Source organism: Cibotium barometz, chromosome 28, assembly GCF_041138505.1.
Source record: "Cibotium barometz isolate CiBa-2024 chromosome 28, ASM4113850v1, whole genome shotgun sequence".
NCBI classification, from domain to species: domain Eukaryota; kingdom Viridiplantae; phylum Streptophyta; class Polypodiopsida; order Cyatheales; family Cibotiaceae; genus Cibotium; species Cibotium barometz.
Window position 1 is genome coordinate 40,677,111 of NC_141073.1, and position 17,283 is coordinate 40,694,393.

At 34.7% G+C, this 17,283-nt stretch overlaps 1 protein-coding gene across 1 annotated transcript in view; it reads right to left on the reverse strand.

Moving 5' to 3' along the window:
• LOC147622822 (agamous-like MADS-box protein AGL14) overlaps positions 1–15,857 on the reverse strand; it is a 62,359-nt gene extending 46,502 nt beyond the window's left edge. Inside the window, exons 1-2 of the mRNA XM_086822705.1 lie at positions 15,447–15,857; positions 12,964–13,042 (exon numbers count right to left, since the gene is read on the reverse strand). Of these exons, the coding sequence (XP_086678831.1) occupies positions 12,964–13,042; positions 15,447–15,694 (327 nt within the window). The 5' untranslated portion in view covers positions 15,695–15,857. The remainder of the gene's footprint in view (positions 1–12,963; positions 13,043–15,446) is intronic.
• Positions 15,858–17,283: the final 1,426 nt, after the last annotated feature.

The window sequence follows — 17,283 nt, forward strand, 5'->3', positions numbered from 1 at the left end:
AAATTTGAAAAGATTTAATAGTTTCTACACACTTTCTTGCTCTCAAGAACTACATCATTTGATTGATATTTTCTGTGATTCATTGCTCTTGAAGCTTTTACATTTTCTTTGCAATTGTTATACAGTCTTTGTTTAAAGTTGTCAAGATTCACTTAATCTTTCACCAAGCATCACTGTCTTTCAATTTGTTGCTTATTGAGCAAGCGATAGTTGCACAATATTCAAGAAAGAAGAAATGAAATTAAAGTTTGTGCACTTACTCCAAGATTTGTTGAAAACTTCATTAATCTTGAACTACACCAAAATCTGCACTGAAATCTATTCAAAACTACAATGAATCTTCACTCAGCACAACACTCTCTGTAACTTTGCAGCAGCAATCCTGCACAACAATCTGAATATTCTACATAGTAATCTGAAAACTCTGCACAACAACCTTGATTTTCTGCACATCAATCTTCTTCTTGCAATGCTTCTCTAAGAACTCAAAGATTTACTAATCTAGGGTTTGATCTTGAAGAAGTAAGGGCTTTATGGATTGATATTTGAAACTGTAGGCTCTCTAAGTAAGATGTGCAAGAAAATTACTCAATATTCAAGATCAAGAAGATCAAGAACTTCAAGAAATCAAACAATAAATCAGATTAGTTTTGAAAATAGTGATTAATACAAATTAAAAAATGATTAATACAAGTTTCATTGCTAATCTTCTCAAAACAAGAAAATAGCAAATCTGAAACTGTAAAAAAAATACTAATCCTAATCAAAAATATATATATTTTGAAAACTAAGTTAACAATAATCTAAAAATGATTAATGTCCTAATAAAATCATTAAGATCTAAGCCTAGGGATCTGATACCAAATGAAAGAAAGTAATATCTAGGTTAGTCTTGAATTAGCCTAATTAGCCTAGATTAGGGAAAGCTTGAGAGATTAATACTAAGGAATGGCTAAAAAAGTATGTATCCAAAGGTCAAGCATTCAAAGTACAATAGTCCTAGAGCACATGCCTTTTATATTTCCCAAGGCCCATGTTCCCTAACCCCATATGTAAATGATCCTAAGACCATGTACCTAAGCCCATCTCATGTGCATGTGCATCCTAAAAACACTTTGTTACAAACCATCCCCTCCTAACATGATTCCTTTCTCAAAATCTAAGGGTGGTCGTGCATGAAAATACACATACAAGAGGCTATATACAGAAGCCTATAAAATCACACGATCAAGTACATAGATCTTGTGTCACCTGGATTGAATGGGTATAGGTCATATCTCCTCTCACCCCACAAGTGTGTGGCCACTTGGATTAAATGTGAAGTAATGCCGCTCTATCGTCAAAAAGTGATCTCCCAACAATTCCCGGATCAAATACCATTTGCAGCAGTAAGCATAATTTTACCAATGCCCTTCACTGGGTAAGAAGCATTATTGGCACATGTGACAGTATTCCCATTAGGGACAGCCTCAAGAGAAGTGAACATATCACGATGCGAGGTAATGTGCTTTGTAGCACCACTGTCAAAATACCATACATGAGAGTCAACAGAAACTGCCAAACATGCATCATGTATAGATGGGTCATACTGGCAATACACGCTAAACGCCCATTCTGTATCCTGCACAACATTTGTAGAATCTGCATTTGTAGAAGCATCCGCTATTGTGGCTGCATTTAACTCTTTCTTCTTTGCCTCTTTAACTTTTAGTTTAGGGCAATTCTTAATGACATGATCAGTTGCCTTACAATAGTTGCACCTGGTCTTTTTCTTACCTTTATCAAGAGCCTTCTCAGACTTATTGTTGCTACTTGCGGAAGGAGAAGAAGTTCCAGACCTATTAATAGGAGAAGAAAAAGTGGAAGGGGCTGCCTTACCACTTCTTCTCTACTGCTGTTGGGCAGCAACAAATGCCTGATCAACTACACGCTGCCTAGTCCTGTTTTGCCTGGACTGCGCTTCTTGCAAGAGCTTGTTGACTAAAGTATCATACTTGACAACATCAGGTCTGCCCTTAGTGACAAGTCTCCACGTGGAAGCAAAAGTCTGATATGACTCAGGTAAAGCATCAAGCATATTCTGCACAAGAGAATGATCAGGAATAATCTCACCTGCTGAAATCAACTGTTCCTTGAGATCTTTAATCTCAGCAACAAGAAAAACATTCATGTCATCATCTTCCTGCATAATCTTCGATTCTAGCTCTTTACGCAGGTAAGAGAGTTTTGCCTCCTCGTTACGACCTACATACAAACCAGCTAGAATATCCCAAGCCTGTTTTGCTATTTTAGCTGAACGAATATGTGGGGTGATGTTACGTTTGACAGAAAGTACAATCAAGGCATGAGCTTGCGCATCTTTACCATCCCAACGAGCTTGTTCAGCAATGGGTAAAACAGCAGCAACAGTAGAGCTGCTAGAACCTGCAACATCCTCAATAGATCCTACATCCACAGAACCTGGACGTACATCCATACCCTGCACAATGTTCCACACTCCTTTTGCAACCAAAACATGCTGCATCATGTATGCCCAAAAAAGTGGGTAGTTGCTGTCTCCATCCAATTTGTCATCAGTAAGATAACATGCGAAATACATCATTGCTGTTATCAACCATGGCCACTGAACTGAACCTGATGCAAAAGCTACCTGTAATGAAGCAAAGACTAAACAGAAAACAACTCGTGCTATGTAGCACGGTCCACAATACAGTATGTATGCATGTTTTGCAGAAAACTACACTGTCGAAATTTCTGCACAAAATTACGAAAACACCTGTGCAGAACTTGAAATGCAAAAACGGAGCCCGAAACAGAGTATAGGGACCTGCAAGCGCTCGTGAAAGCTCACCTCAATCGGAGAACATGAGTCAGAGGGTGCTGGCGGTATAGCCCTAGGAGCCGATGCCTGCTTTGATACGAATTGTTGGAATTAGGGTTGCAGGAAAGCACACAAAGCTTGGAGAAGAAGAAGCAAGAATGCACACAACACACAATGTATTAGATTGTGTCAATGTACAAAAGATAAGTTAGCCTTAGAATGATGGGCATATATACAAGCCGGGGAAAAAAACCTCCTAAAGAGGGAAAAAGTGCCTCGATGGTCCTAAGTGTGTTCACACACATCACTGCCTATATATATGGCAACACATTCATACCCTCTACGACTAGTGGGATAAGCTTCAAGGTGATGTTGACCATACGTGGAAGCATCGGGAAGCCTTCCTGTTGAGACTCGCGCGACCTAGTCCTTTTCTCACAGACAGTGTGGTGGTGAGCCCACTTAGCACTATCGACCACCTGTGTGGTTCTTCCCCCCCACCCATTGTATGAGATAGCCTTCTCCTCATAGAGTGGCTAGCCGAAGAAGAAGTGCATCCTTCCCCCCCTCCCCCCTTTTTTCTTCATTCTTTGATTCTCGCCCCATACTCAGCGGCGCATTTGTACTTAGCCTTTTAAGGCTATTTTTTGTTAATAAACTGATAGAAGGATCTTGTTTCCAGAAAAAAAAAACTAAGACAACTAAAAACACATAAATGAAGTTCCTACCATTCCAAGCTTCACAAGGAATAATTGTCCACAAGGCCTTGGTAGGGGATCTGTTTAACCCACAAGTAACACACATAACTGCCTCCAACTTTTAAAAAAAAGGTAGATCCTAGCCTTTAACCATGCCATCTTCATTGAGAGGTTTTTTCTTCCTCTCAACCATACTATTTGAGGTATGTAAGGCACTATGCATTGAGCGATATATACATGAAACTCCATTGACATATACTCCCCTCTCCCCCACCCCTCCACCCCACACGCAATCTATACGAAGGATGCTAATGTTACACATGTAGACACATTTTTTCCCATAGAAACAAAGTACCTAGAGCATGTAAAAATATCTAAATTTTCTTTCAAATAATACACCTAAGTATGCATGAAGTAGTCATCAATAAAAGTCACAAGGTATAGATATCTCCCAATTAATGGTATCCTCATAGGACCACATACATCACTATGTATAAGGCTGCTATAATTTTAAGACATTCATCTTTCAAGAATAATACCCATTGTATCTTTCCCAAAATACACCCCCCTCACATACGTGTTTGATAGGAACCCTAAGCTTTGGAAAGTCTGACACCATCTCTTGCCTTTCAAGGCACAAAAGATTGTCAAAATTCAAGTGACCAAAGTGGACATGCCATAGCTCTATGTCACTTAGAACATATGAGGTAGTAATTGAACAAGCATTATGTGCCAATATCTCATACATATCCAACCTGAAAGTCCATGGCTTAGAGTATCAAATACCATAGTAATGTTTCTATCACTTTAGTCATGAACTGTACACCTATCATCAATAAATCTGACCACTAGGTGGCAGAGACTTACAACAAGTTCTTTTTAATGCCTAGCATAAACAAGACTCTTGAGATAGTAATTGTCCCACCATTTGGAGAAGTGAGAATAACTTTACAAACTCCTTTCACTAGACATAAGGAGTTGTTTACACGTGACTATGCCTCCTTGAGGAGCAAACTCAAGGAAAGAAAAGAAATCATGGTGAGAAGTAATGTGCTTTTACTAGCACCACTATCAAAATACCACAAATGTTGATATGTCGCACTGACATGCATACATCATGGATAGAAGGGTGTAAAATAAATATCCAATCATCCTATGCATAGTTTGTTGACACTTCGTGCTGATGCTCAACAACACCTGACTCTTTCTTCTTCTCCTTCTCTAGTCTTTTTTCTATATTCATTAATATAATGGTTTGGCTTTCAATAATAGTTGCATTTTCCTTTCTTCTTAAGCTTATCACTCCCCTTCTCATCAACATCCTTGTGCCAAAAGACTAGGTGATTCTTCCTTTGGCTTATAGCCCCTAAGTAAAGGCTTTGCCTTTACCTTTTGGACTAGTAGCGAATGCTTGATCTACCACATGCACACTAGTTTAATTTCACTAAGATTACTCTTCTTGTAAGAGCACTACAACCAACTCATCAAATGTAAGAGAATACCCTTCACCGTGAGTCAAAGTGTGGATACAAAACCCTCATATGAATCCAATAAATCTATGAGAATAGTAGATACTAATGAACTCTTTAGATAGGCCTCGTCAATACATGTACTCCTTGAGATATTTAATCCTTGTAAGGAAATCTATCCATCATTCATATGCTCAGACTCTAACTGCTTCTTGCGCAAGTAAGCCACTCGTTAACGCACTTGATAAAGCACATCACAAGCCTATTTGGTAATTTTACATGAGAAAATATGAGGAATAATGCTCCTTTTCACAAAAAGTGTCACCAATGCATGTGTATGTGCATCCCTACCATCCCACCTAGCTTATTCCATTATGAAATATCCGAAATGACACAATTACATCTGAACTAGTGTCACCATTCAAAGTACCTATACTATCATCTGTTAGTGAGTAAGGTATTTCTTAATGCCAATGATAACATTGCAAATTCCTTTGTCCTCAACAACCTATACATGATGCATCATATATAACCACAATGGTTAGTTGGTCTTATCAAGCTTATTCTCAATGGAAAGCATCTCAAATACATCACTACCTACCATTTTAACTTGCAAATAACTAACCTTTGACGAAAAATGCAAATAACCAAAATACTTGTAGGTACTGTCAATGCCATGCAACCAAGATGCTACCAATAGGTCAGTGATAATGAAAGAAACTTGTAAAGTGTATGAAAAATGATAGAGAGTATATAAATATTACTAGCAAGAATGCAAAAATCGATGAGAATGATGCTAATACTATCGAAGGTTGTTGATGATAAACTCGAAGATGCAATGTTGATTACAATAGCGACCCTATCTACACACCAAATGTTGTTGTAGCGTAGAAAACCAAAAGTTGAACAAGTGCAATTCGAACTGACACTCCCCCTATAGATATCTATAAAAAACTCATTCGCATGGCCCCCAAAACTCCCTGAAACGCACTGACAAATTTGTTAACAACACACTATATAGTATACATTCTCTACCTACTAAGAGGATAGCTCACTCTGAGATAATCGAAAGAGAAGCTCAAGGAGACGATGACAAAGGGATGAGAGCCAAGAGAACTTGCTCTGATACCAATTATTGGAGTGAAAAGGAAGGTAGTAACACACACAGATGCAGCAAGCAAGGAGAGATAGGGAGAAGTACAACAATCAAATTAAATTGATAAGAATGAGTGAAGTACAAGTGAAATGACATGATAACTTACACACTCATAATAATATGTATATACACTCGAGGATACAAATTCTCTAAAGAGAAAAAAGTACCCAATCCATTATTAGCCTACGTCCACACATCAATACTATATAAATGACTACAAGGTCATGGTTAAATATTTATACATATATGCATGTCTAAGTATTAATACACATTATCTATCTATCTTATATATTATCTACAAGATGATGGTTTAATATTTATGCTTACATATATGTCTAAGTATTAATAGACATTATCTATTTATCTCATATATTATATATAACTGTATTTTCAATCAAACATTATTTTAATGCCTAACCAAGAATGTGACGTTTAATTTCAAGATTTTTTAAAAGAGAAATTCCTTAGCTGACTAAATGTAAGAAATGTCTATTTTTAAGCTCACAAAAGGTCAATCAACCAATCCGAACTAGGCACTTTTACCTTACAATCACCTTGACATTAGCCTTTAGATAGCATTAATGATTACATTATATCATGATATTATAACTACATAAACATTTCTCATTCTGGTTGTTATAAGTCATATTATATAGATATGAGACACACAAAAATTGTATTGAACATACACATTTTGGTCATTTTTAAAACTTTAGGTATGCAATGTAACTCTCTTTGAAAAATCTGGATACTTACATTGAACTTTACAAGTTCCTTTGCTATGATTAACTAGTATCAACATAGACATGTGGTACCATATAGAAGCATTTCTTTGATATATAAAAGTATTTTTAGCATCTTCATTCAAGGTTTATCTACAAGATATATTATTAGCAGTACCACATGTAAAAGAAAATTTAATTTTAAAAGAATTTTATTGCTAATAAAAGAAGATTGTCTCACATAACTTAATTAATAGGAACAAAATAAGTAAAACATAACAAAGTAAAATTAAAGCATTTAGAAAAACAAAATTATATAATATAATAATTAATTTAATGATAAAAAATTAAATTAATCTAACAATTAAAAATTGATGAACTATAATTTTTTAACTCATATCGATATAGGAACAAAATAAGTAAAACATAACAAAGTAAAATTAAAGCATTTATAGAAAAATAAAATTATATAACATAATAATTAATTTAGTGATAAAAATTAAATTAATCTAACCATTAAAAATTCATGAACTATAGTTTTTTAACTTATATTGATATAGCTTAATTTTTATAATATAAATATTATACTAGTTTTTTAATCAATAGTATTTTATACACATTATATTACTAATTAAATGCTTACTTACATAATTGATAATAATTTAATAATTTATTTATCTATCTTTTAATACTTTTAAAATTATTAAAAATTAATATTTAAGATATTTCTTTATTAATTTATAAAATAATATTAATTAATTAATAAAAATATATAAGCTAATAATCAATTTAATGATAAAAATTAAATTAATCAAATAATTAAAACTGATAAACTATAATTTTTATTTAAATTGATATTGATATAATTTAAATTTTATACTATAAATATTATTCTAGTTTTCTAATCAATACTATTTTATAAACATTATAGTACCAATTAAATACTTACTTAAATAATTGATAATAAATTAATAACTTTTTTTATCTATTTTTTAATATCTTTGAACTATTTTTTTATTATTCAAAAAATAAATTCAATTAATGAATGATTGATCCTTCCAATTTAAAAAACTGTTCATCTATTTCCTACAAAATAAAAATAAAATATTATCCAAACCATGTGCATACATTCATCTACAAATCATATATATCCCTTGAATAGTCCAAACCATGTACATATATTCATATCCCTTGAATAGTCAAAATCAAGATGATATTTTTTTTGTATACTTTAAAGATGTCCATAATTTTTCCTTTAAAGCCATAAAGTTATGAAAACAAATACATTACTAGATTAAAATCTTTCAAAAGTAGAAATTTCTCTATCTTATAAGAGCTATCGAAGATAGAGTATAAATCTTGTTAACACACTTAAAAAGTCAACACAAGCAAGAGAAAGTGAAATTAAGAATACTAAAGATCATATATAACGGTCTATTTGAGCCAAAATGTTTATAAATCAAAACTAAATAAACTCAAATTATTGCAACGTCTCTCTTATATAGATGTTAGTAGGTCACTAAAGATACATCTATGTACATGAGTTTCATTTTAATAGTCAATAAACATCATCGTTAATATTTATGCTTCTATGTGTGTAGGTATTAATAGACATTATCTATCCATCTTACGTATAGAAGTGTATTTTCTCACTGAAAAATGAAAGTTTTTTATATTTATAAAGCATTTCTTTGCGACACCCTTGTCTCCTTTCTTCTTGTACACCCCTTTGGATGGTTGAAAGCTAAGAATGCTTTCTTTCAATTCCTTGTCCAATTTTGCAAGTAATAACTTCTATAATTTTGTATACTAAATGGCTAATCTCACTTGGTTACCCAAATATTATCACTTTATGTAAGGCCCCAAAGAAAACTAACATAATATAGTAACAAATAAAATTGAGTAAATGATAAAAGCTTCACGAGGAATTTTGATTAAATTATAATTATCAAGTTTTTAGTGTTTTATATATAGAGCTTTATCCATGAAAATGGTTTACTAGGACTCCACCATCCAAATCGATTCCAAATTGAATTTTACACTTTAAAGTTATGATCAAGTGAAGATTGACATAGAAATCCCCTCTTGGTTGAAGATAAGCATGATTAATTTGAGATTAGTTAAGTAGCTTCAATTAACACAAAAGGCACGTTACACTTGGATATATAATGAAGCTAAAACTATAGAAAGTGTTGGAAGGCTTGAAAGTAGAAGAGAAACCATATTCACAAAAAATTTGACCTAACCTCAAATCCGAACTTGTGCATCTTATTTTGAGCCTTCCAACAAGAAAAAGTTGGATGTAGAATGCAACTAAAATGAGGACAAGTGTTGGAAGGCTTGAAAACCATATTCACAAATGTGAGAAGGAGAAAAGATTATAGTTTTGGGGCCTTGCAACACACATTGTGCTCTTTCAAGAGAATTTAAGCCTAACTTAAAATGTCTAAATGATTGATTTACTACAGTGTAAACTTTGGAAGACAATACTATCATGAATTTCATAATTGTTTAAATAGATCTCATATTAGATTGAATTTTCCTATATGAATTATATAAGGATTAGTTTTTGACAAACCTTTTTGTCGAATTTATTTTAGGGATATTTTTGGTTCATCAAGATAATATTTTGGGGCTCTAAAAAAATGCAAACTTTTATATTTCAAAATTGACCCAAGAAGCACCTTAAAAATGACATCTAAAACCCATACATATGCGTAGTTTGAGGGATTTACATGCATAGTTTTAACTAAAGCATCTTTTTAAGTTCTAAATGTACTAAAAGAATATTTTTAGAAGTTTTAAAAAAAAAATTATGGGTTGAAAATCTCTATAAAATGGTATGAAATGAGGGTTTTGGGCCCCAAATAAGAAGTGGGTTGCATATGATAAAAGTGTCTAGACTCTTAGGTAGCTTGTGAAGGGCCTTTTTCTCATTGTTTTCCAGTGACCACGTCAAGTTTGAAGTAGAAAGAGGAAATCATTTAGGCATCTTGAGTCACATAAAAAGGGTATAATGCGTGAAGAGAAGTGTATGAACATAACATATGTATGTGAAAGCATACCTTTACATAACCAAACAAGAAAGATTATGAAAATAATATATGTGTGAAAGCATACCTTTGCATAGACAAACAAGAGAGAGTATCATGAACTTTACTTTCTTGTCTTCATTTCTTTTAAAAATACATGATACTTTTATGTAATCATGCTCTCTTTAATGGGTGCTTATCTGGGAAAAGATCTAGAAATGTGCTTATAAGAATAAATCATATACATAAGTGTATTAAGGACAATATGATGTGTTCATGATAGTTTGAAAAGGCATTAAAATTTATGTTATTTTTGGAGGCTTATGGATTTACCAAAAGTGATTATAATATCTTGTGTACGTAAATGTTTTATTGTCATACTTTTATAAGGTTGGATTAGTTGTACTTGTGCATTTTCTTCGAAAGTGTTAATCTTCTTGAATTTGTACAAGTAAGAGGAACTTTTGTATCATTAATAATACATGTGTATGTTAATGTTGAGGCTTACATGGATGTAACCAGCGAAGAAAGACAGAAGATGAAACTCGCTCGAGACTTTCATGCTCTAAACAAAGATCATTCTATGAAGGAAAATTACTCTAATGAAGATGGGATAAGTGGTGAAAGATACTTCATCTATAACAATAATATCATAAAGTTTGTTTTGATGAGAATAGAGATATTGTGAACATCATCTCAACGTCATGATGTTTGATTTAAAAACACACTAAGGTTTTGATAATTACTTCATGAAAGTTTTCATACGTCTTAAGAAATTTACCCATAACCTTAAACATCTACAAAGTTAAGATAGACCTCACTATACGGTAGCTAGTTGTCATGTCTCTAAAGAGCACTTAAACTTATCTGGAAGTGTTTTATTAAATACTCTGTAGCGTCAATTGATAGGCTCTCTCCTACAGTAGACTTTATGCTTTTGCCAAAGGTTAACTCTGTGGAGTGAGACAAATTACCATTACAGAGCATAAGACCTAAGTTAGGACTGCCGGACTCACTAACGTTATGGTAGACTCCATGCTTTTGCGAAAGCTCCACTTTACGCAGTGAGACAAGCTACCATTGCAATGGGAGAATTAAGTAAGGATTCTGGGACTCACTGGCATTTATGGTGCATAAGAAGATGCCATTTTAGTTGCGTCGTTTTTGTGAAAGCTTTAAACTTTCCAAGATGATCACTGTGATTGAGAGACTTAAGTGAGGACTCTGGGACTCATTGGTATTGTGATGCCTAAGGGTTTGTTTACAAACACCCTTGCTACACATCTCTACATGAATGTTGTAGTAGGAGCTCGAGGGTTATGAGCTCCTATGTAGAGCTTTTAACCTTGTTGAAGCATGTGGCATTGGGTCTTGCCTTCAAGCTACAAATACAACTTCCTATTGTGGGTGCACTAGCTCGTTCGTAGCATCCTCCACACCAAAATTCTCCTTTATCTTCAAGCTACAAATGTAACTTCCCATTGTGGGTGTGCTAGCTCGTCCGTTCTCAGCCTCCACACCAAGATGCTCCTTCGCCCCCAATGGGGTGAAGGTAGAGCTCTAAATGACTAGATGGAGGTAAGAAGAAATGGTCCTTCCTTATGGCTCTTTTGTGATGCAAGGCAAAGTGGTGGGAAGCTTTGGGTAGACAACTTGTTGTTTGAGGCAACATGGAAAGAATAGGGCCCTCATAGCATAGCGTTGACTATATCAATCACATTACTCATATGTTTTAGCATACATAAAATTAAACTCATAGAAAATATTCACAAAGTGCAACTGTCAAGATTATGTGTGTATTCAAGATTAGGTAGTTTAGGCATGTGAAATACTTAGATTAAGTCAAAATTGATTTTTGCCTTACCACTAACTACCCCACTTGCAATTTTAAACTTTCATCTAAGTTGCAACCTCTTAACTTTGCTCTAATGGATGGCACAATCTAGCATGGCTAGCCTTCTGATCCACAAGACATTTTTTTATAGTACCCTAATTCTCATAATTCCTACACAATAACCCCACATATTTAGACATTTATCTTTCCAATTTAACATATGTGTCACTCAAGAAAAGCATTATTTGAAATACTACAAACCAATACTTTAGTATATATGCGATATGGTAGCTTTTTTCTCCTCACTTTTATATGCCCTACCCAATACTCTCTTAGAGTGGAGCATAATAATTTGAAAGTTATAATGGAATAGAAAATAATATGTGGTAGTCATTTTCTAATATTCTTTAAATATATTTTCTCACTTTATTAAAGAAAGTAGTTAAAACAAGCATTAAAAGTTTCTTACTTCTAGGAGTTTTTAAATATAATAATAAAAGATCTTTACAAAATAATAATAATATAGGAAAAAATCAATTTCAATAATTTTTTGTACATAGATCAATTTATAGGTAGGTTTGTGACTTTATAATCGTTTTTAGCTAGAATGTATCATGTAAACATAATATTTTGTACATGAGTATAATAAACTTGACATCATTGATAAGTTAGTGATTTTGTAGTAATCAATTCAATAAGGACCATCTTTGAATTCTATGAGATCAAATATTACAAGTGAATGGAGGTGGTCATTGTCATCAAAACATAAAGATTAAAAGTAAGAATGAAAGGAGAAATCAGCTAAACATTGTTCTAATGAAGCTTGATCATATTGTTAGATATGCAAACAATATGGTTATAACTTTATTGTATTTATTAACATGATTCACAATTTCAAAAGTATTAATAAAACATGTACACAAAAAGCCATCCCAAAAAATATTAGGCTTAGATATGTATGTATTTATGAACATGATTCACAATTTCAAAAGTATCAATAAAACATGTACACAAAAAAAACCATCTCCAAAAACATTTGGCTTAGATAAGTATGTAAGCACACATATCCACATAAACAAATACATCTACCTACTTATTTTCTAACGAACATACAAATTCAAAATTCAAAAAAGATAAGAAATGAATACAAGGATGAAAAATCAAAATATCATTTGTAACCAATGAATACAATAGAAAATACACATTTAAGTATGACCTTAGCTTTACCTACCTCAATGCCTTGAAGTAGAATTTTTTTAGATGGCATCCCCATTGCATGCTCTTGATATCTCTCCGTAATGTTTGACATTCTGTGGTTTCAAAGACAAGATACATGTTAAAATATGACATAGTTATGCCACTTTTGTAGAAACAGACGAACATGACAAATCTAATAATTGTTTGTTTCTTAGAAAACAAAGTATCAATCTAAATCTTTTATGTTTTTGAAAAGAGAAATAGCATTTTACTAATAATATATTATTTATAGGATTACTATTGAAGTAATACTTCTTTTAAAAAATGATTGTTTCAATTCAACATCAACTCATAATACTAGAAATGCTACCATGTAGGTAAAATAATGTGTAAACACATTTATGCTCAAAGTAAAAGAAATACATGAAACATTGATACTAAGAGAATACCTTGGTGGTTCAACCTTGGACAACCATATGAATGTTAATTAAAAGATCAATACACGCCAAAGCTGAACATTTACTACCTTTAATTTATCAATTATGTATATCACTTTCTCATACCTTTTCTCGTTTGAGTCATCATGAAATAGAAAAAAAGGTATGTTGCGGTTCAACTATAAGAGTAGTATTCATTACCATGATTAAAATCTAGTCATTAAATAAGGGCTCAATCACAAGATTAGTATTAACTCCCATGATTAATTAGTTATTAAATAATAATTAAAATTTTAGTAAGAGAAATAAAAACTTGAAGTACTAACTAGTTAAGATTATTTTTCATAAAACCACTTATTAATTTTAATTATCTAATTCCTAAGCTACTATGTTTAATTTTTATAGTTTTAATAAAAATAATTTGTAGAAAAATGAAAATGAGGTAAAACTTCTCATATAATTAGTCAATGACTTCAGTCATTGAACTACAAAAAAATTATTCCACCCTTTTTATGAATTGATCACAAGTTTCAATTATTGAGTAATAAAAAACTTTAACTAATGACTAGGCTATTCTTAAATTTTTAATTAATAGAAACTATTAATTAGACCTAATTACCTAATTTTTGAGTTAGTACATAAGACTATTTTTAAATATAAATACAAAATTTATAAATTTCCATTTTAATTGATCCAACAAGTAAATAATCATCAGTAGATTTTATAGCGATTAATGGACATAGTTTGGTAAACAATTGTATTTTTATTTGATTAACAATCAACCTCACTATTATGAATTGAAAAAAATTGTTATTTAATTAGATCTTGATGACATCTTTTCATGTGTCACCCTTGTCAACCCCTAACATCTAGATTTAACAAGAACAAGTTGCTTCTCAAGATATGAAAGGGAAACTTAGGTGAGTCCAAATGTGGACTCATATTGAAACTCAATAGAATTACTTCACAAGTTATCCATTCATCAACTTTATCTTACTGTATTTGAGATTCAGTAGAGGATAATGTTTTAATGTGCACCCCAAAATACTAGCATACACCTCTTGTTTTTTTTTTTGGTTGGGAAGGTGGATTTGTGCGTGCAGTCCGTCGTGTAGTCCCTAGGCATCGAAGCCGAGTCCTCATCGTGGAGCCTGACTGTTCTACCAATTGAACTAAACAGCCGTCGGCCAGCATGAACCCCTTGTTTAAGATGAATGTAGTGAAGCATAAGCATGAGCCTACCTTGGGTACACCTAGAGGTGCAAATAGACAGGTTAATAAAAAGAAAAGAAGGAGATAGGAAATGAAACAAATAAAAATGATTCTGTTGCGCATGTTGGTAGGTAGGTCTATACTCCAGCATCCAAACAATATTCACCCTTTTATTGATGGCGTATTAATTAATGCCCGCTATGTGAGGGCATTAATTAACACCCCTACCAACCTTACCCCTCACCGTCCTGTCGCCCACCTCCCTCAGCGCGCGCTGACGCCAACTTCCCTCCCCACACCCAGTTTCTCTCTCACTTGCCTAGGATCAAGGAGATGCATCGAGGAGATGGATCGAGGAGGCAAAGCAGAGAGCTGGACCTCAAACGAGAGAGAGTGCGGGTTGCTAGGTTCAAATACAAAAACACAAAAAAGGGGGGCACGTTAAAACTATGCTGAAAAGAGAGCCTCCATGCCTGTACATTCACAGGTTGAAATTGGAAAACACAGCATGCATCGCAAGGCTATAGCAAAGAGAGAGAGGTCGTGCCCTAATCTACCTGCAAAAGAAGGGGGCGGTGGGGGGGGAGAGAGAGAGAGAGAGAGGCAGATACGGAGAAAGAGGCCACAAGTTTCAACAATACTAAAAAGAAAAAATCATATAAACGTGTTACTAAAAAAACCTCAATCCAAACCTTTGCAAATCTAAATAACATTAATCAAACCTAAGCATGATGAATTAATAAATCCAAAGAAATGTTATGGGTGCATATGTAGGTCTATACTCCAGCATCCAAACGATATTTTGTCTTATTGGAACAACCGGCGATCGTGAACTGTGGGTTAAGAAAGTATTAAGAAGTGGAGCTACCTGGAGCTCGCGAACTCGGAGAGCTTTCCAGTGGCGGAGAAGATCACGACGCCCACCTCCGCGTCGCAGAGGACGGAGAGCTCGTAAGCCTTCTTCAGTAATACGTTCCGGCGCTTAGAGAAGGTAACCTGGCGGCTGGCAGGGTTCTCGATCCGACGGATGGGAATGCTGCCGCGACACACCGGCCCCGATGACTGCCCGTTTTCCAGAGCGGGATGAACTAGCAGCTGCCGGCGGGGAGGAGCCATGGCGGCGGCAGGCGTCGGCAATAGGGCCTCTTGCCGATCTTGCGAAGCTATACCAGGAGGGCTAACAGAATAGCGTTGAAAAATTCATTAGGCTCCTTCCTACTTAAATATTATTGGCCAAACTTTCACACTGAAAGCATAATAGAGTTGACAATTGTAGACACTTCCTAGTTTCATACTGGCCATTTGTCTTGCACACTGTAGTGGTGGCCGTGGCGGCGGTTGAGTTGTAACGGTCTAGCCTTGGCACTATATCACACGGGGTTTTTAAAACCTCTTTCAAGTGGAATCAATGATTCGGCGAGTCGTGTCATCCCATTGCTGTTTTAAAGCTATCGGATCTAAAACTAAATTAGAAAAAGTACAAAAGGTTTACTTTTGGTAGGCATAGTTAGGAATCAAGTCTGAGACCTATAGCTTAAAGAGTTAAGCTCTAATCAATTCACTATTACCATCATATTATCAACCCTTTTTTTAAAACTAATAAATCCTAGTTTAAATCCCAAGCCCCTGGTTTTCCTAGTTTATTTTCATGATTTTTTGTAGTGGACTTTCCTAGTTCTCTTTACTTTACCCTCCCCTACCTAGTTTACTTTTCCTAGTTTATGAAAACTGTCATCCACTCCTATTTTACTTTTTCTAGTTTACTTTTAGATCCGATGGCTTTAAAATGATGACGAGATGCGACTCTCTCCCAATCGTTGATCCCACTTGAACGGGTCTTAACGACTCCATGTGTGATATAGTGCTGAGGGCGGTGTAACGGCGTTGGGCAAGCGAGGGTGACTCATCGCGTGGGAAATGTAAACGCAAGAAAGGCATGAATGCTGACGAGCAAAGGGCGATCATCATCGAGGGATAAGGAGCCCAATGTTAAAAGAACGCGTGTAGGTGTACTAAAATTGTAGAAATTTCCTATTTTTAGGAGGTCCAGGACACGTGTCAAAAAGTAAGCTGCGGAGCCACGCCAATGTCACTTTCCAGAAAGCGATGGCGTCACGATCATGACGTCATTGACGTGATGGCGACCGCCGCTCTCCTGGGAGCCTAACACGCTCGTTGGGGTCCACTGACGAGACTGGCGCACGGTCCGCAAGTGCACTTTACTCTTTGAGAGACCTGCCCAGTGCCCGCCCCGCCCCGCCCCGCCCCGCCCCGCCCCTCAACGGAGCTTTGATTCCACACCTGAGGGTGACCATACTGGGCGTTCGCCCCGCCTTTTGAACCGCCAGGCGCCAGCTTGTTCTAACTTTTGGCTCTAATATTCGCCACCGCACCTACCTAGATTCCGCCCGTAACGCAGCGAGTACTCATCACATGTGTTCACCCTCATCTCAAAGGACACTTCTAATAAAGTCCCACATATCAAACTCATATTCTATTGTCTACGTAGTACAAAGGTATGATCTCGCAACCCCTTTAAATCATTCTGTAAATATATTTCTGTACCATGACCCGGTGACCACACCTACTTCTAGTGCCAATTAATTAATTAATACCAGTGGAGTCAATTAATGAATGATTGATATTCATCTACAAACATATTCCTTTGGATACTAAACATATTCACTCCATTGGTATTAATTAAT